General features: G+C 41.2%; 1 protein-coding gene across 4 annotated transcripts; it reads right to left on the bottom strand.

Moving 5' to 3' along the window:
- On the bottom strand, positions 1-10526 carry LOC119734924 (heparan sulfate glucosamine 3-O-sulfotransferase 2-like). 4 transcript variants are annotated; one of them, XM_038208560.1, is made up of 3 exons: positions 10490-10522; positions 10235-10361; positions 1-2326 (listed from the first exon to the last, which is right to left on the bottom strand). In XM_038208560.1, exon 3 carries the CDS (start codon positions 2252-2254, stop codon positions 824-826), a length of 1431 nt encoding a protein of 476 aa, XP_038064488.1. In that variant the 5' UTR covers positions 2255-2326; positions 10235-10361; positions 10490-10522; the 3' UTR covers positions 1-823. The 4 variants fall into 4 exon arrangements, with proteins under 4 accessions (XP_038064488.1, XP_038064490.1, XP_038064487.1 ...); XM_038208562.1 differs by lacking the exon at positions 10235-10361 and having other exon boundaries at positions 10490-10526; XM_038208559.1 differs by having other exon boundaries at positions 10235-10522.
- Positions 10527-15256: the final 4730 nt, after the last annotated feature.

Here is a 15256-nt window from a genome sequence, read left to right as displayed (position 1 = left end):
TTAATTTTAAAAAAGCCAAAGCTTATTACGAATATATTTTATACTATTTTACATACATCTTTCATATATGGTACAATAAGCACACATGAGTAACTTGTAAACAAATGCACGATTTGTTACCACTGGCCTAGAAATGAAGCCCCGTGTTTGTTTACATGAAACATGGCCACGATGTCTTGTTCCGTAGCTGTGGGGACATACATGTACACTCGACTGTACGAGGTATTTGTGGGGACCGAAAATGCAGTTACTTTTTAATTCAATAGTTATAGTTATGTTTTCAATTTTAAAAGTTGCTCTCACATGTAGGCCTATTTCAGTTTCACTCCGAAAAATATAGACATTTACTTTAAAATTGCTACTTTCAAGCAATACAAAAGTTATTTGCTTCTGAATGAAGCATTAATGGATAAAATCCCCCATGTACAGTATTAGTTATGGACTAAACAAAGTTTGAATTATTTACAACGCAACAATAATTCAGGCCCAACAATAATTCCAGGCTGCAACCCAACATAAGAGCAAACTTTTTTTCAGAGGGTCACAGCTGCCCAAAGCAAAAAAAAGAGGAACCCAAAATAAAACATACAAATTGAAAATTTATACAAAATCAACTTGTCCGAGAACAAGGAAGAGCATGAAAATACATCAACAAAAGTAATTCCCTGTTTCAGGGGCTACATGTACATTTGTACGTGACATTGTGTGGGGAGTAGATCATATAAAGTATCTATTATGAGCAAAAGAACGAAAAGGATTCAAAAGAATTATAAACTAACAATATTTCATGCACCATCTTAAAAAAAAAAATCAAAACTCTGATTCATAGATTTGTCCATGAGAATTTCATCTGGGTAAGCTTTTCAAATTCTTGATTATACGGACGATAGAAATCCCTCAGTTTTTCAACGACCTCTGGGCTGGGGTCTGCCTTGGGCAGAAAGCCTGGTGTGCTCTTAGCTGGGCAGGGTCTGGGCTCAACTTTCATACAAGGAGCATGGATCTCCCTGTTGTAGTAGAACATGTCCTTCTTGAAGAATGGCTTTAAACCGAGAAACTTCTCAACATTTTTCATTTCCCCGTAGATGTCTTTATTCACCCGCTCGTCGCTCAAAATGTAGAATCGATTGCGAGGGAAGGTCTCCAGCCAATTTTGAAAGTGCTTGGAGTACATGCTGGTTCTGACTATGTCGTTGGATGCATTCACTTGGCCGTTCATATCGAGTACTGTTTGTTCAAATTTCTTACCTTGCGAGGTCGGGGTTTCGGATTTTGCCTGCGTTCTGACTTTGGCTTTGTCCGACACGCCGCGGCGCATCCCCAACTCCTCTTCATGCCTGAATTCCGACTTGGCGCGTTCCACAGGGTCCCGCACACAAATCACAAATTTGACATGGCCTGGGAGGTCCTTCAAGATTTTCCTGGGCGCGTCCGGCGTGACAAAGTACCGAGGTGTTTTTTCAAAGCTGAACTGGTTGGCCTTGGAGAACATCATGCGGGAGCGGTAGTACTCAATGCCCTTGTCGTAGTTCCAGTCAAAGTAGTGGACCTCGTTGCCGATGGAGTGGGCAATCTGCGGATGCTGGGAGATGAAAAAGCCAAAGGCGTTTGTCCCGCTCTTTTTGACGCCTATGTTGATGATGACCGGAAGTCGCTGCTCATAGCCCAACTCATTCATGCCTTGGATAAACGCCGCCCATTTCTCCTGGACATTTCGTATGGGTGATTTATGGGCAAAAGGCACAGGAGATTTTTGGTATAAATGTGGATCACCTAAAATCCTGTTTTCCATCCTAACTGACCTCACAACATCACTGGGCAGTTTGCTGATGACCTTCTTCAGAAGGAAGCCTGCCCGGGGGTCTGGAACTTCAACATAATAGTTATTCTTGGACACACGCTGGGCCACTGGATGGGTTTTGGCTGCCGGTGGTTTTGTTTCCAATTCGTAAGCATAGTCTTCAAAAATATCTGTTTCGTTTTGGGTGAAGAATGTCTTTGCGATATCATTGACGAGAGCTTCTCCCGGGCCCATCCAATCCTCTTGTCTGGATTCCGTGACGTTATTCCCGCTGTCGGCCTTGACATGCTGTCCTCGTATCCTCTTGCTCAAATTGGGCAGCGAGGCCACAGCCGCCGGAAATTGGAAAGACGTCTTTGAGTTTAGTTTGGTGGTCAGAATGCAACCCACGGTGAAGGACGCCAGACACAGGAGAGCAACAATTGCCTTTTTCCTTACACTGATGTAGGACATTGTGGCGATAGTACATTAGACCATCCGCAACCAAATACCGTCACTGTGCTTTCTGGTTATATCTCCTCATCACTGTTTCAAAACAAAACAAAAATTGGTAAAACCAAACTTAGAAAGACAAATTTGACATTCTGTAAAACAATCAGCAATATAATGAACTGTTCCTATCTAGATGCATTCATAATTCTGCACAACCAGTGTCAACCACCAATTGTCAACTGTTGATCATGTATGTATCAGTTTACCACACCAAGCAGTTACTGCTATGGGCTAGGTTAGCAGTAGCGTTTATACTGCTTCTAGTTTAAATTAATCGTCCATTACATGCCGCATACAGCACTAACGTGCACTGACCAAGTACACTGGTACAATTTACCTTGCAATTATAATGCTTGTTGCATGAAAACAACCCGGCCCAATGCGCTGGCATTTGAATAACACAAGATATCTAGTACCGGTGACCGGAACACGTGAAAACTAAGCAAATACCGATGCAACGCAGCTTGCAATTGGTACAACCTGCATACATATACGCAATGGGGCAGACTGGCCCTATGAGTATGAATATGTTTCAAATACTGGACTTCTCCGTATGGTGAGTTGCACAGCGATGTATGCTAAATTTCCTTGAGGTCATCAGTTATGCACTTAGAACTCTTGATTTTCCCTGCTTATTAACAAGATATAAAGTACATGTACATAGCTTCCAAAGCGATAATCATGTGAACAACAGGATAACAGATTTCAAAATTAGTCTTTATCGCTGTGTGGCCATACGTTGTGTATCTGATGCACAGCATAGTAACGAGTTTGGCGAGTCCAAAAACCTAAACAATTAATTTTTGTTCTCTTATATTTATAGAAACAGGACCAGCAACTATCAATCGCCAGAATAACCACCAGCCTGTCTCTTTACTATACAGGTACCTACAAACGATCGTTCTTCGGGTTTATGCTGATCAGAAGGTATTATGGGGCGATTTCAACATGTTATTGGTCATCATCATAATTTGTTTACGTCTCTCAATCACGTAAAAAAAGCTGGGAAAATATCGCATATTTTTAAGCCGAAATAGTCCATCTCAAAATGGGGCTCAACTTCAGACTGATTTTTCACATATAAGGGGCTCTAGCTTTTGGGGCCATTCTCAAAAATGAACAGAACGATATATACATGTACTTATTACTAAATAAAGTCAAATTTCAATTCAAAAATTACACCTGATGGAAAGCGACAGTTTCGGCATTGCGGGACAGGTGGCCTTGAAATAAAGTCAATAATTTGTCCAGTTTTGTTCCCATGTTGCGCTATCGCATATCGCGTTGTTCCACAATACAAAGTATAGATGCATATGGCTATTCACGGATAGTCTAGTGACTTGTCTGCAAGTCTACAGGGACAGGCTTACGATGTTCTGCCAAATTATCTGTTCCTATATTTTTGAAAAACATACTAGTTCCCATTGGAATACATATTTGTGTTTTATTTCTGATAGGCCTATATCAGGCTGCATTTTGGGCCCACTTTAAAAAGAAATGTGATGAAAAATAGTGATCGATTTTGGCTTGCAAATGAGTATGGTATGTAATGAGTATACAAATGTAGTATGGTGATGTCGCCTCATTTTGATGATTGGTGTAGGACGCCCAAAGTATCATGCAGTGCTGCAACTGATCCTCAAAGTTTGGTTCGGTTCGGTTCGGTTGTGGTTCGATTTTTTTTCTCCAAACATCGGTTCTTACATAACGTACATGTCCATGGCCCGATATCCTATTGTACATTGTATGCCTGGCTAGAAGTAGAACACTGCAAATAACGAAGATGAATGCGGTGACCTGTCAACACGGTAAATTCAATCATCTGTGCACTTTAATTTTGGCGATCGTGTACCTACGGGCCTGGTTCCTATAAGGGAACAAAATCCACTTTTAAATTATTTGACCTACCAAATTAGTTGGCGACATTAAGAACATACAGGTAAAGGGTAATAGATAAAGGGCAGGGTTTTGAATTTTTGACGGAAATTTGGGGGTAAAATGGCGATGACAATGACAAAACGCAACACGAAAATAAAGATGGCAATCACCGCGCGATCCCGTGAGCACACAAGTCGTGCTGCATGTCATCAATCAACGGGCCCGCAAACCGCTTAGGAAAATCATAATTTCTACCCCCCCCCCAACAATGTTCAAAAATTACCAAAAAGGTGTCATAACATAGAGAGAAGTCTGCTTTAGGTTGACAATGTCATTTTTTAGTTGTAAAAAAAATTGTTGATTCTAATTTGATCGAAACAAAACAGGGGCCCTACTATGGAGGTTCAAAAGTGGACATCTATGCTTTTCTGCTATCAGAATATCAGAAAAGCAGATTGAACATTTTATTAAGGTGCATTTTTCTACTTTTCTGTTTTTTTGCTACCAGAAAAGCAGATTGAACGTTTTGCTAAAATGCATTTTTTGACTTGTCTGCTTTTCTGCTACCAGAAAAGCATATTTTACTTTTTGCCCTTCACTGGCGGTTCAAAATGGGACATCTGCTTTTCTGCTACCAGAAAAGCAGATTGAACGTTTTGTCACAGTGGTTCAAAAAGTGGCCATCTGCTTTTCTGCTTCAGAAACTGAGCAGATTGAACGTTCCTGAACGCAACTATGCCAATACATGCATAAAGTACCCACCCAAAAAAAATGGACGGTTCCCAGTGACTCAGCCTCCGTCGTTACATCATCACAGCTTATGCCCGAATCTCCGTCCAATCCACGGATCGTTTTATGCGCGTAGCCAGGCAATGAAGACTTTCTCATGCTTCACACTGGTGATTGACACATTGGAGCTCAAGACTCGGCGGGGAAAAGTCCTTTTGATTATGCCGACTGCTGTCGCTAATGCTTCTCTTTGATTATAAATGCAGAAAAAAACCTATTCCTGGCGAACACCTTCCACGACCATAACGGGGATCAGAAAGATAAATCCCCATTTTTTACGCTCGAGAAATCGGGACAGACGGGGAAACAATTCCAGTAATTTTGTAAATTATGCCTTGAATCTAACATTAAAATTACAAGCAGCCAATGAAAAAATATTCCCTTGGAACTAATGGAAGCATGGATATTTTTCAACATCATGCGACACGTGAATGTGACATTTGCATGCTTAGTACAATAATTACTTCATATAATAGAAATAACACAACAAACCAAGCAACAAACAAACAGCGATGTTTTAAGCCTACATTGACCAGCGGCGTAGCCAGGGTTCTCACCATAGGGGAAGGAAGGGGGAGGCAGCGCTGGATGTTACAGTTGCAGTTGCAACTGCTCCTATTGGTTTTGTACACAACTTCTAATCGCCCTTGATTTTGATTGTGAAACTCCGCAGGTGTGTACTCTGCGCACCACAAATAATTATGTCCCTCGACACAAACCCACGTACAACAGTCATTCAAAAATTTTCATTTTTCCCCCAAATTGTCTTTGATTGGTTAAAAACTTAACCTCTTAACTGTTTTACCCCAAAATGTTACGGTGTTACCGGAAAAGTCAGAGGCCATGGGGAGCACGCATCCCACACCATAAAAATTGTCGGCCCCCAGTAGCCCCCCCCCCCCCCCCCAACACTGGAAATTTGTTCACCATGGTTATCGGGAGTAATAGAAACTGTAAAATCCAGCCCCCCACGGTCAGAACCCCGTCTACGCCGCTGGTCGGTATAAGCTTAGAACCTCGCTGTTTTGTTTGTTGGTTGGTTGATTGTGTTATTTGTATTGTACAATAAAAATTACCGATAAAAAAAAATTGAAAAAAACAACAACAACAACGTTGAATATATAAGAATAGTGTGAAGTAATTATTGTACTAACAAACGCCACGTGCATAGCGCATGATGTAGAAAATATCTGTGCTTCTATTTTTAGGGGAATTTTCCATTGGCTACTTGTAATTTTAATGTTAGATTCAAGGTATAATTTATACAATTACTGGGAATTTTTTCCTGTCTTCATTTCCCAGATTTCTCGAGCATAAAAAAACGGGGATTTATCTTTCCGATCGCCATACATTCCAGGAGTAATAATCGTAAAAGGTGTTCCTTCGCCAGGAATAGGTTTTCTAGATTCCTAAGAAGTGTTAGAGAGAGCACTGTCGGCATAATGAAAAGGAATTTTTTCCTCCAATTTGGTTTCTTTGTGTAAGCTGACTTTTACCGTGGAGTTCCGGTATCGTGAGCTCCACTGGTGTCAATTACCTGTGTGAAGCGTGAGAAAGTCTTCATTGCCTGGCTGCGCGCGTAAAACGGTCTGTGGATTGGATGGAGATTCGGGAATACAATAGCTGTGATGACGTTACGATGGAGGCACAGTCACTTGGAACTGTCCATTTTTTGGTGGGTACTAGATTGGCATAGTTGCGTTCGGGAACGTTCAATCTGCTCAGTTTCTGAAGCAGAAAAGCAGATGGCCACTTTTTGAACCACCGTGACAAAACTTTCAATCTGCCTTTCTGATAGCAGAAAAGTAGATGTCCCATTTTGAACCGCAAGTGAAGGGCAAAGAGTAAAACGATTCTTAGGAATCCAGACAAGTAGAAAAATGCATTTTAGCAAAACGTTCAATCTGCTTTTCTGGTAGCAAAAAAACCCCCAAAAAGTAGAAAAATGCACTTTAACAAAACGTTCAATCTGCTTTTCTGGTATTCTGTTGGCAGAAAAGCAGATGTCCACTTTTGAACCTCCATACCCTACACTACTACACAATCACCTTAATTTTGCCCTTTCATTGCAAGCATTAGCATTCCTAGTGCTAGGCCCTATCAACAAAAACTTGCCGAACTTTTCCGGTTCGGTTTGGTTTGGGTCGGTTCAGAAGGCCAAGTTTGGCTTTTTAGTTCGGTTCGGTGGTTCGGCTGCAGCACTAGCTAGGATGATCCTAGCCCCATAAATGTGGCCTATTTACTAGACTACCTCCATAAACATAGGCCACACTTCCACATGTACAAAAACGTGTCGCACTTTGTCAAATTTTAATTTTCACATTTAGGCTTAGTTTGTGGGGTTTTTTTGCTTTAGAAGCATACTCAACCTCTTTATAGGCTAATCAGAAAGTGCTGCCTTTTTCAGATGTCTAATTTTTGTGAAATTTCAACATGAAATTTTGATACGCAAACGTGTGCAAATGAATCTGGAAATTTCACGAAAAATAGACATCTGAAAAAGGCAGCACTTTCTGATTAGCGTATAAAGAGGGTGAGTATGCTTCTAAAGCAAAAAAAACCTACAAACTAAGCCTAAATGTGAAAATCAACATTTGGCAAAGTGCGACACGTTTTTGTACATGGATGTGTGGCCTATGTTTACGGAGGTAGTCCAGTAAATAGGCCACATTTATGGGGCTAGGATGATCCTAGCGTTATGTTTAGGCAGTGGGTATTTTGCCGGAGACGGCAAACCTTTAGTAAACGTTAGTTTGCCGGATATGCACTGAACATGCGCAGTTACTGTTTTTTTGTACTTAAACATTTTCCGGTGACAAATTTTAGTCTGGCTCCATGCCAATATTATCGTTGTAACCTCATATTGTTGATGTACCCTAACGTGGCGCGGCCCCCAACGTGGCGCACTTTGATTTTTCGCCTGTAGCGCCTACCTAGAGCAAAAGTTTTAACTGAGATTTCACAGAAAGTGAAATTTCATCAAGTTCTAAACACTCCTGTTCATAAATCGCAAGTTCATTACCCGTAGCAAAGTGAACCCTTTAAAATGCCCCGAAAAATAAGAAAATAATTTTCTGACAAACATCTGGCTGGGTATGTAAGTAGAGATAATAATTATTTATCAGAATTTATCAAGTTTACAGAAATTCTTAAATGTTAATTTGGAATTTTCCGCGATTTATTCAAGTGCGCCACATTAGGGAACACCCCGCCAATTTGTGCCCAATTTCCAGATGGCACCGTTTTTGAATTTCGGATTAAATTTCAGGAAACCGAAATTGTTCACAGAGGTTAAATAGCAAGCATTAATAAGGTAAAAGTATTAGTATTTTACTGCATGAATTTGAGGTTTGTCAACAAAGAGGTTTGGCAACACTACATGAGGAAAGTCGGGTAAGCTTCGAAGTGCGCCACGTTAGGGAACACGACCATATTCACAAGATGGGATTCAGACCATTTTATAATTTCGGACTTTATTTCTCTTCAAAAAAAATCCTCCAGAGCCACAAATCTGAAAAAGAAAATGTCATACTTTGCAATAAAATGTTTGAGACATGTTAAAATAATAAAAGAAGAATATTCTTATTTATTTGGGGGTGGGAAAAAAAACCTTTTAAATGTGGCAGGGATCGGAATCGAACCCGTGTCATCCTGCTGACTAAGGCCTTTGCTTAACCACCACACCAAACGCGCTACTCAACTTCTGGTAGGAATTTAATACATCTTATAACTCAACCCTATCTTAAAGAGTACAGCGCCCTCTGGTGATATGGATTGCCGCCGGCAAACCTTTAGTAAACGTTAGTTTGCCGTCATTACCTCCGGCAAAATATCCACTATCTTATGTTGGTAATCCTTACTTTTAGGACCCCTTTCCTATATAAAGTTAAAAGACTCACCAAAACAGCTGACTAAATGACACTCAAAAGTGACATTCTGGTATTTCTTGGCACATTTGAACAGTTGGCAATGACACCTCTTGAATATCAGCAGGTTTGATTTTGTAGAAAGAGGGCAGGGTTTTGATTTATGAGGGGACGATGACAAACAGAAAATAGATTTAAAAAGCAAGATGGCGAACTGCACGAAAAGGTAGGAAAGTCACTTTTTCTTTGAAAGTGCTTTCAAAATTATAACTAAAATGAGTTTGTCTGAAGAAAAAAGAATTCTTTAGCCTGCAAAAGTCACTTTGGTACTGGACAGTCATCTGCAAAAGTCAGTTTTGAACAGAACTCGTACAAAATAGAGGTGTCCTAAAAGTAAGGATTACCCTTAGCTGGAGTTACCCAGCCCTGAGTTTTATCATTGGGTTGTCTATTAGGGCTGGAGCGCATTTTTCTCAAAACTTGTAGTATTTGCAAAAAAAATTGAAAAATGTTCAATTTTGTCCCCATTACACACTAATTGCAACTGCAACTCACCCCAAACTTGCCTGGAATAACCATTACACAGGTCCTTGAAGTAAAAAACGATCCACGATGAAGATTCAGCCTCCAATTGCAGTGAAAACAGGAGGAATAACCGGTACTGGAACGGCAGTAACACTGCACTATGAATGCACGATAGCCGGCCAACTCGACGGTTGCCGTTCCAGTACCGCACTGTGATGCGAGTGAACCTCTTATTAATGCATGAAACAGTCATCGGGTATTACGCTTCCGCGTCACGTCATGCACCGACCGCAAAAACGCCTAGTACCAGCGAGCTGTACGTGCATGGTAATCGACCGCCATTCATTGTACACAATTTTTTTTGTGCACAAACCAATAGCGGTCCTGGCCAATCCAGCAAGGTTGTCAAGTTAGCGGTTATTCCTCCTGTTTTCACTGCAATTGGAGGCTGAATCTTCATCGTGGATCGTTTTTTACTTCAAGGACCTGTGTAATGGTTATTCCAGGCAAGTTTGGGGTGAGTTGCAGTTGCAATTAGTGTGTAATGGGGGCAAAATTGAACATTTTTCAATTTTTTTTTGCAAATACTACAAGTTTTGAGAAAAATGCGCTCCAGCCCTAATATAGACAACCCAATGATAAAACTCAGGGCTGGGTAACTCCAGCTAGATTACCCTTATGTTTATACTCAGAATCTCAGAATCTCAGAAACTTGACTGGATATCGCCGCTAGGCATCATCATCCAGTTTGACTTCAGTGCGTTCTATTGTTGCTCCACCCCCCAAAATCCATCCATTTCTGACAATTACAGCTCATCAGTAGTAAAACGTACGTACAGGAGGCCTACATTGCAATTGGACCGACCACTGACACCGTACTTACATGATGCACTGTACTGTACTGCATACTGTGCATGTCAATCACTGACAAAGTGACACTCACGGTGTTGTATCTTTGCACCGAATGGGATTGCGGGCCATCGACAACGTCTCTGCATGTTTTCTGTCTCCTGATGTAATTAGGAACATGAAGATTGATTCCGCTGATAAATGACACTGATAATAGTCAATGAAAGACACAAAAGACATGATCTTCAACCAAACACTGCAAAAAAGAATCTACTTTTTGTAGACAAACCTGCGCAGACAGCGTCTTCGTTTTTCGTCGGATATCTCGACATAGAGGGCGCCAACGCTAAATTATGGAACACTAAATAATTATGTGCACGGCCGGAGGGCGGGGCGGGGCGGGACGGGGGGGGGGTCGTGCAACTTTGAAACGCACAACTGACAATAATAATTATTATTTTAAAAAAGAGAGAGAGAATATCTAGGCTACTGCATTATACATTCTCTGGTCATGGTTTGGAGCATGTTTGGAGCATGCCCCTCTCTTTCCTTTTTCTCTCCCTAAAACGAATGTCAATTACGGTGTGTGGACTTTGTTTGTTTGTGTGAAGCTAAATCTTTTTTAAAAGTATTTAAACCAGAAACGGAGCAAAGATAATTGAGATCTATGTTGGTGCTACTCATCCCCTTATCCTCCACGGTTCGTAAGAAAAGGGACGAGGGACATAAGGCCAAAAAAAAAAAGTCTCTGGTTTCTGGTTATGCGCGCGTGTCGCCGTAGCCAAATTTTTCAATGAAAGATGATGTCTCAAAACCGCCAAACTCGCTGGTTTGACTGGAATCCTGCTGCTGCACAATTTTAACGTGTTTTTAGATGGGGTTGTGGTCGAGAATAAGCTTTATGTGGCCTCTCGATCTGGACTCCCATATATTTGCACTAAGTTTAGTCGGGCACCATTTGCAGTCATCAGCCACCATTTGCAATCATCAGCCCCCCCCCCCCCCCCCCCCACTGATCTCTATTAAAATAGAGATCTCTATTAAAATAGAGGTCAGTGGTCCCCCCCTCCCCACCCCACCCCCTTTTTGAATTTCCACGACCGGGCAATTTTAGGATTTTGCCGTACGGTCATCCCCAATCCCCCCCCCCCCCCACCCCCTTCCCTTACCGTCACGGATTTACGACACTGCTCCCAGGTCTTGTCTGCACCAGAGGAGCGCTTTAACAGTTTAAGAAAAAAAATTTTCGACTTCGACTTTGGTAAATCAGGCCCCCCCCCCCCCCCGTTTCGCCGCCCCTGCTTGACGCCTAGGCCTAGGCATATACATAAATAGGCTCAAAAGCAACCGAAACAAAAAAAAATCCCCGAGGGTTGCGGACGCCTAAAATAAATGGAATTCTAATTTGTTAGGGTATTTATGTTTCAAATTGGCTTCAACTAGTTTAATCTAGTAGCCTATGTACCTCGACTTTCGCTAATTATTAGCCCCGCGACATCTCCTTTCAGTCATTGTCCCGGTGATCTTGATCAAAAATAGCCTCTAATTGCGGGCAAAATGAGCGTATTTGCGGGGTGGGAGTAAGGGGACGTACACACTCATGCTTTCGCTCGCCTCATAATGGGGAGACGCGCATCCTACAACCTCGTCCCCAGTGCTTACTTTATTTCCAACCTCGTGTTGGAAACCCTGGATAGGAAACTTTCTTTCTGTATTCTCATTCGATACCGCAATTAGCTAGTAATGCATTTTTATCGTGTACTTGGTGTTATTATTCACAACGTGCAGTACGTGTTTTCATGATCATTCGTCCACGCCTTCTCGAAAATTATACTAATTTCCTTTCCAATTTGTTCATATTAATATGAAATATGATACTGCATGTTGTCTCGATAAGACCGTAACAGTTTAATTTAAAAAAATCGTGTTTTCGGAACTCACGCCTTGCTCACGCTACGACGAATTCACTCTGTTTTTACCCCAGACACCACAAACAAAACAAAACGCCAATGTAACGCATATTCAGGCACCAGACTATTTCTCATTTGCATACGTGTTCAAAAATCTTGCACATGCAAATGATCCCATACCAGGGTGAGAGAGCAGGTAGTGTTGGGCGCGTACTGTTCGACACCCTGGGGACGAGGTTGCGCATCCTGGGTCTCCCCAGCCGGCAGAGCCCTAGCCTTTCACCAAGGCTCCGCCGCTCTAAGCCACGATGGCCTTGGCGAAAGGCTAGCAGATCCCAGGCTGCGATATTTTTTTCCGTACGCCTTTTTTTCTGTACACATATACGTATTTCGAAGTACGTTGAGTTGCAATGCAAGTCAGGTTCTCGGACTTTATTTTCCCTTGAAAAAAAAATCCTCCAAACCACATATTGGTAAAAGAAAAATTTTGGGGCGGGAACAGTCATAACTCCATATAGATCGAAAGTATTTCATCCAAGCCACGCCGTCATTGGCACGTTCATCCGAAAACGAACCAACTGTTATCCAATTAAGCCCTAAAATTACGTTAATGCTCACTGCCAATTCACGCGGTGAGTCTCGAATCGCCCGAGATAATTTGCCCTTACCTCATTATTGGGCCAGCGTAGGCTATACATCCCATGTTAGGGCCTCCTAATAAGCCATGTTATGCAAACTGTAATTCTTCGGCCACCTGAGCACCAAGTAAAAATATTGCGAAACATGAGGCACTGCGAAATTGTATTCCGGGAAATGTTCTAGAAAGAGGCTTCCTCACCGCTATACCAGCAGAACACGGCAAAGGAACTAAAACCGCTATTACAAACGACAACCAACAAAATAATAATAATATTAAAGATACAAAGGATCATCTGTTTTTGTGCATATATTTTTTTCGTTTAAAGCAATAAAATTGCTCAAAATCTTAAGTAAGGTGCATGCATGGTCACTAACCCGTTGAAGGCCAGTTGCTAATATACATGTTTATAATGAATAATAATAATAAGAACAATCTTTTGGGTCTCGCAAGTGCAGGGTTCCGATGCTATAACGCATGTAGTTTTCTTTCGATCGAAACCATTTCTTGCGGTACAATTTGACAGGGTTTTTGGTACCAGTCCTTTCTTAAGGTTTTTCTCATTAAATCGACAAGTGCATTTCAGTTACAATTTATATGTTCGTATATACGTACCTTTAATGTAGGACACAATTAGACCTACATCAACCCAAAAGTTCTTATGAACACAAAATATTTACAACAATCAGTGATATAATGGCACAACCTCTGCAGCATTTACAATAACACTTTGCACCATCAGTTACAACATAACACAACAGCATCGCAACAAATTTGGTAAAACCGATCATTTACATTTTTTTATTTAATAAAATAAGACTCAAACACGGATGTTTTGTTTGACAGCAAAGTTTACCAACCCAGCAAATTCAGACTTAGGCCTACACTGGCATTAAAACAAACTTGTTAATTACAAAAGCAAAATCGTTATGACTTCCTCATAGAGTTGAGTAAAGGTAGAGGAACACTAGCTCAGATTTCTATGGTTTAGCTGAATTGTCTTGACATGAACAACTAGACCCCTACCCAGGGGTAAGATTGCGCCGGTGTGTACGCTCCCCGGAGAAGAAAGGTCTTCATTTGCTTTTAAAACACTCTTTTATTTCGTCAAGATTATAGCTAATCTTTTACTTCGCAACTGCTTATCACAAGACTACGTTTCTCCCTCAATAAAAATGATAAATGAGAAGTTACCAACGGAAGAAAAATAATACAGGGTGAAAAAAGTAGGAATATTGTGAGAGCAATTCGACAAACTAACAACGTGTTAAAATGTGTGTTGGTACTCGTGCGCATACGAGTTAAAAGAAATTGTGTTTACGAATCAAACGACGTGCGCGAGTTGGTTCGATATCTTGAGTCTATGTACCCCCCCCCCCCCCCCCCCCCCCACTTAAAATTCTGGGCACGGTCGTAATACAGCAACAACATGGAAAACATCAATATTCCAAAGTACAATCAAAAGAGAAGATCAGGAAAAAGTACGAAGTTCGGTGACTAAACTGCAGCCTTTAATGCAGGACTTGCCGGTATAAGCCTTCTGTATATCTTTTATCCGGGCTCAAATCTTCCGCCAATTCACAGATTCAACATCTTGATCATTCCCGAGGCAGTATCCTCAGAGAAAGCTTCGGGGATTAGGCCTACTTTTGGGGAGAAATTCTTGGCGTCCACCGTGTAACTATACGAGCGCGGTTGATATGGCAGCACGGTTTCGTATTTACTAATGCAATTTGAAACACATTATTTTGTTCAAACGCAGCGCATCAAAAACTTGCGGCCTCAAAACAAGTGAACCCCAAAACTGATCAGGGCAAATTAGGCCTACAGGACGATCACCGCTTACGGGAAATGCAATTAGTATGGCCTTCGCTTTTGGCGGTTGTTATCCCCCCCTTTTAACTAATTATTGGTTGGCCAAAAACAACGATGAGTCGGTTTAGTGTTGCTTATATATTTCCCTACCTATTTACACATTAAAGAACAAATGACTATACATAACGTATAATAATTGTCCGTGACGTATGCATGCATAACAAGGTTTGGCATCGTCCGCTTCGCGGGGGAACAACCTCTTTAATCAACTAAATTAACGGATGAACCCTCACATACGGTTAAAAGCTGTTACATAGTATAGAGTGTAAGTTAGTGATCCAATGATGTACATGACATGGTTTCTTATAGGGCAGAAAACACAATAGAAACAATATAGACCCCATAAAGAAGTCTTTAGCCTAACGATTTGGAGTTTGAGATTTCAAAAGAAACAAAGGAAACAAAAGAAGGGAAACAAAGGTCTTCCCCTCAAGTATAATGTGTGTGTGAGTTTGTTTCTCATTCAATAGGTGACCTTGACCAATAGAGGACAACAGGGTCCCCAATTCCCGAAGGTCCCCAATTTGACGATGTGTACAAAATATATGGGAGGTCTTCTTAAAAAGTTAAAGTAAAAGAGGGACAATAGGGGGTCCTCGATTGCAGGCAAATACACAGTTGTGTACGTGTACAT

Source organism: Patiria miniata, unplaced genomic scaffold, assembly GCF_015706575.1.
Source record: "Patiria miniata isolate m_02_andy unplaced genomic scaffold, ASM1570657v1 HiC_scaffold_28, whole genome shotgun sequence".
Lineage (NCBI taxonomy): Eukaryota > Metazoa > Echinodermata > Asteroidea > Valvatida > Asterinidae > Patiria > Patiria miniata.
This window is presented reverse-complemented; position numbering and strand designations above follow the sequence as displayed.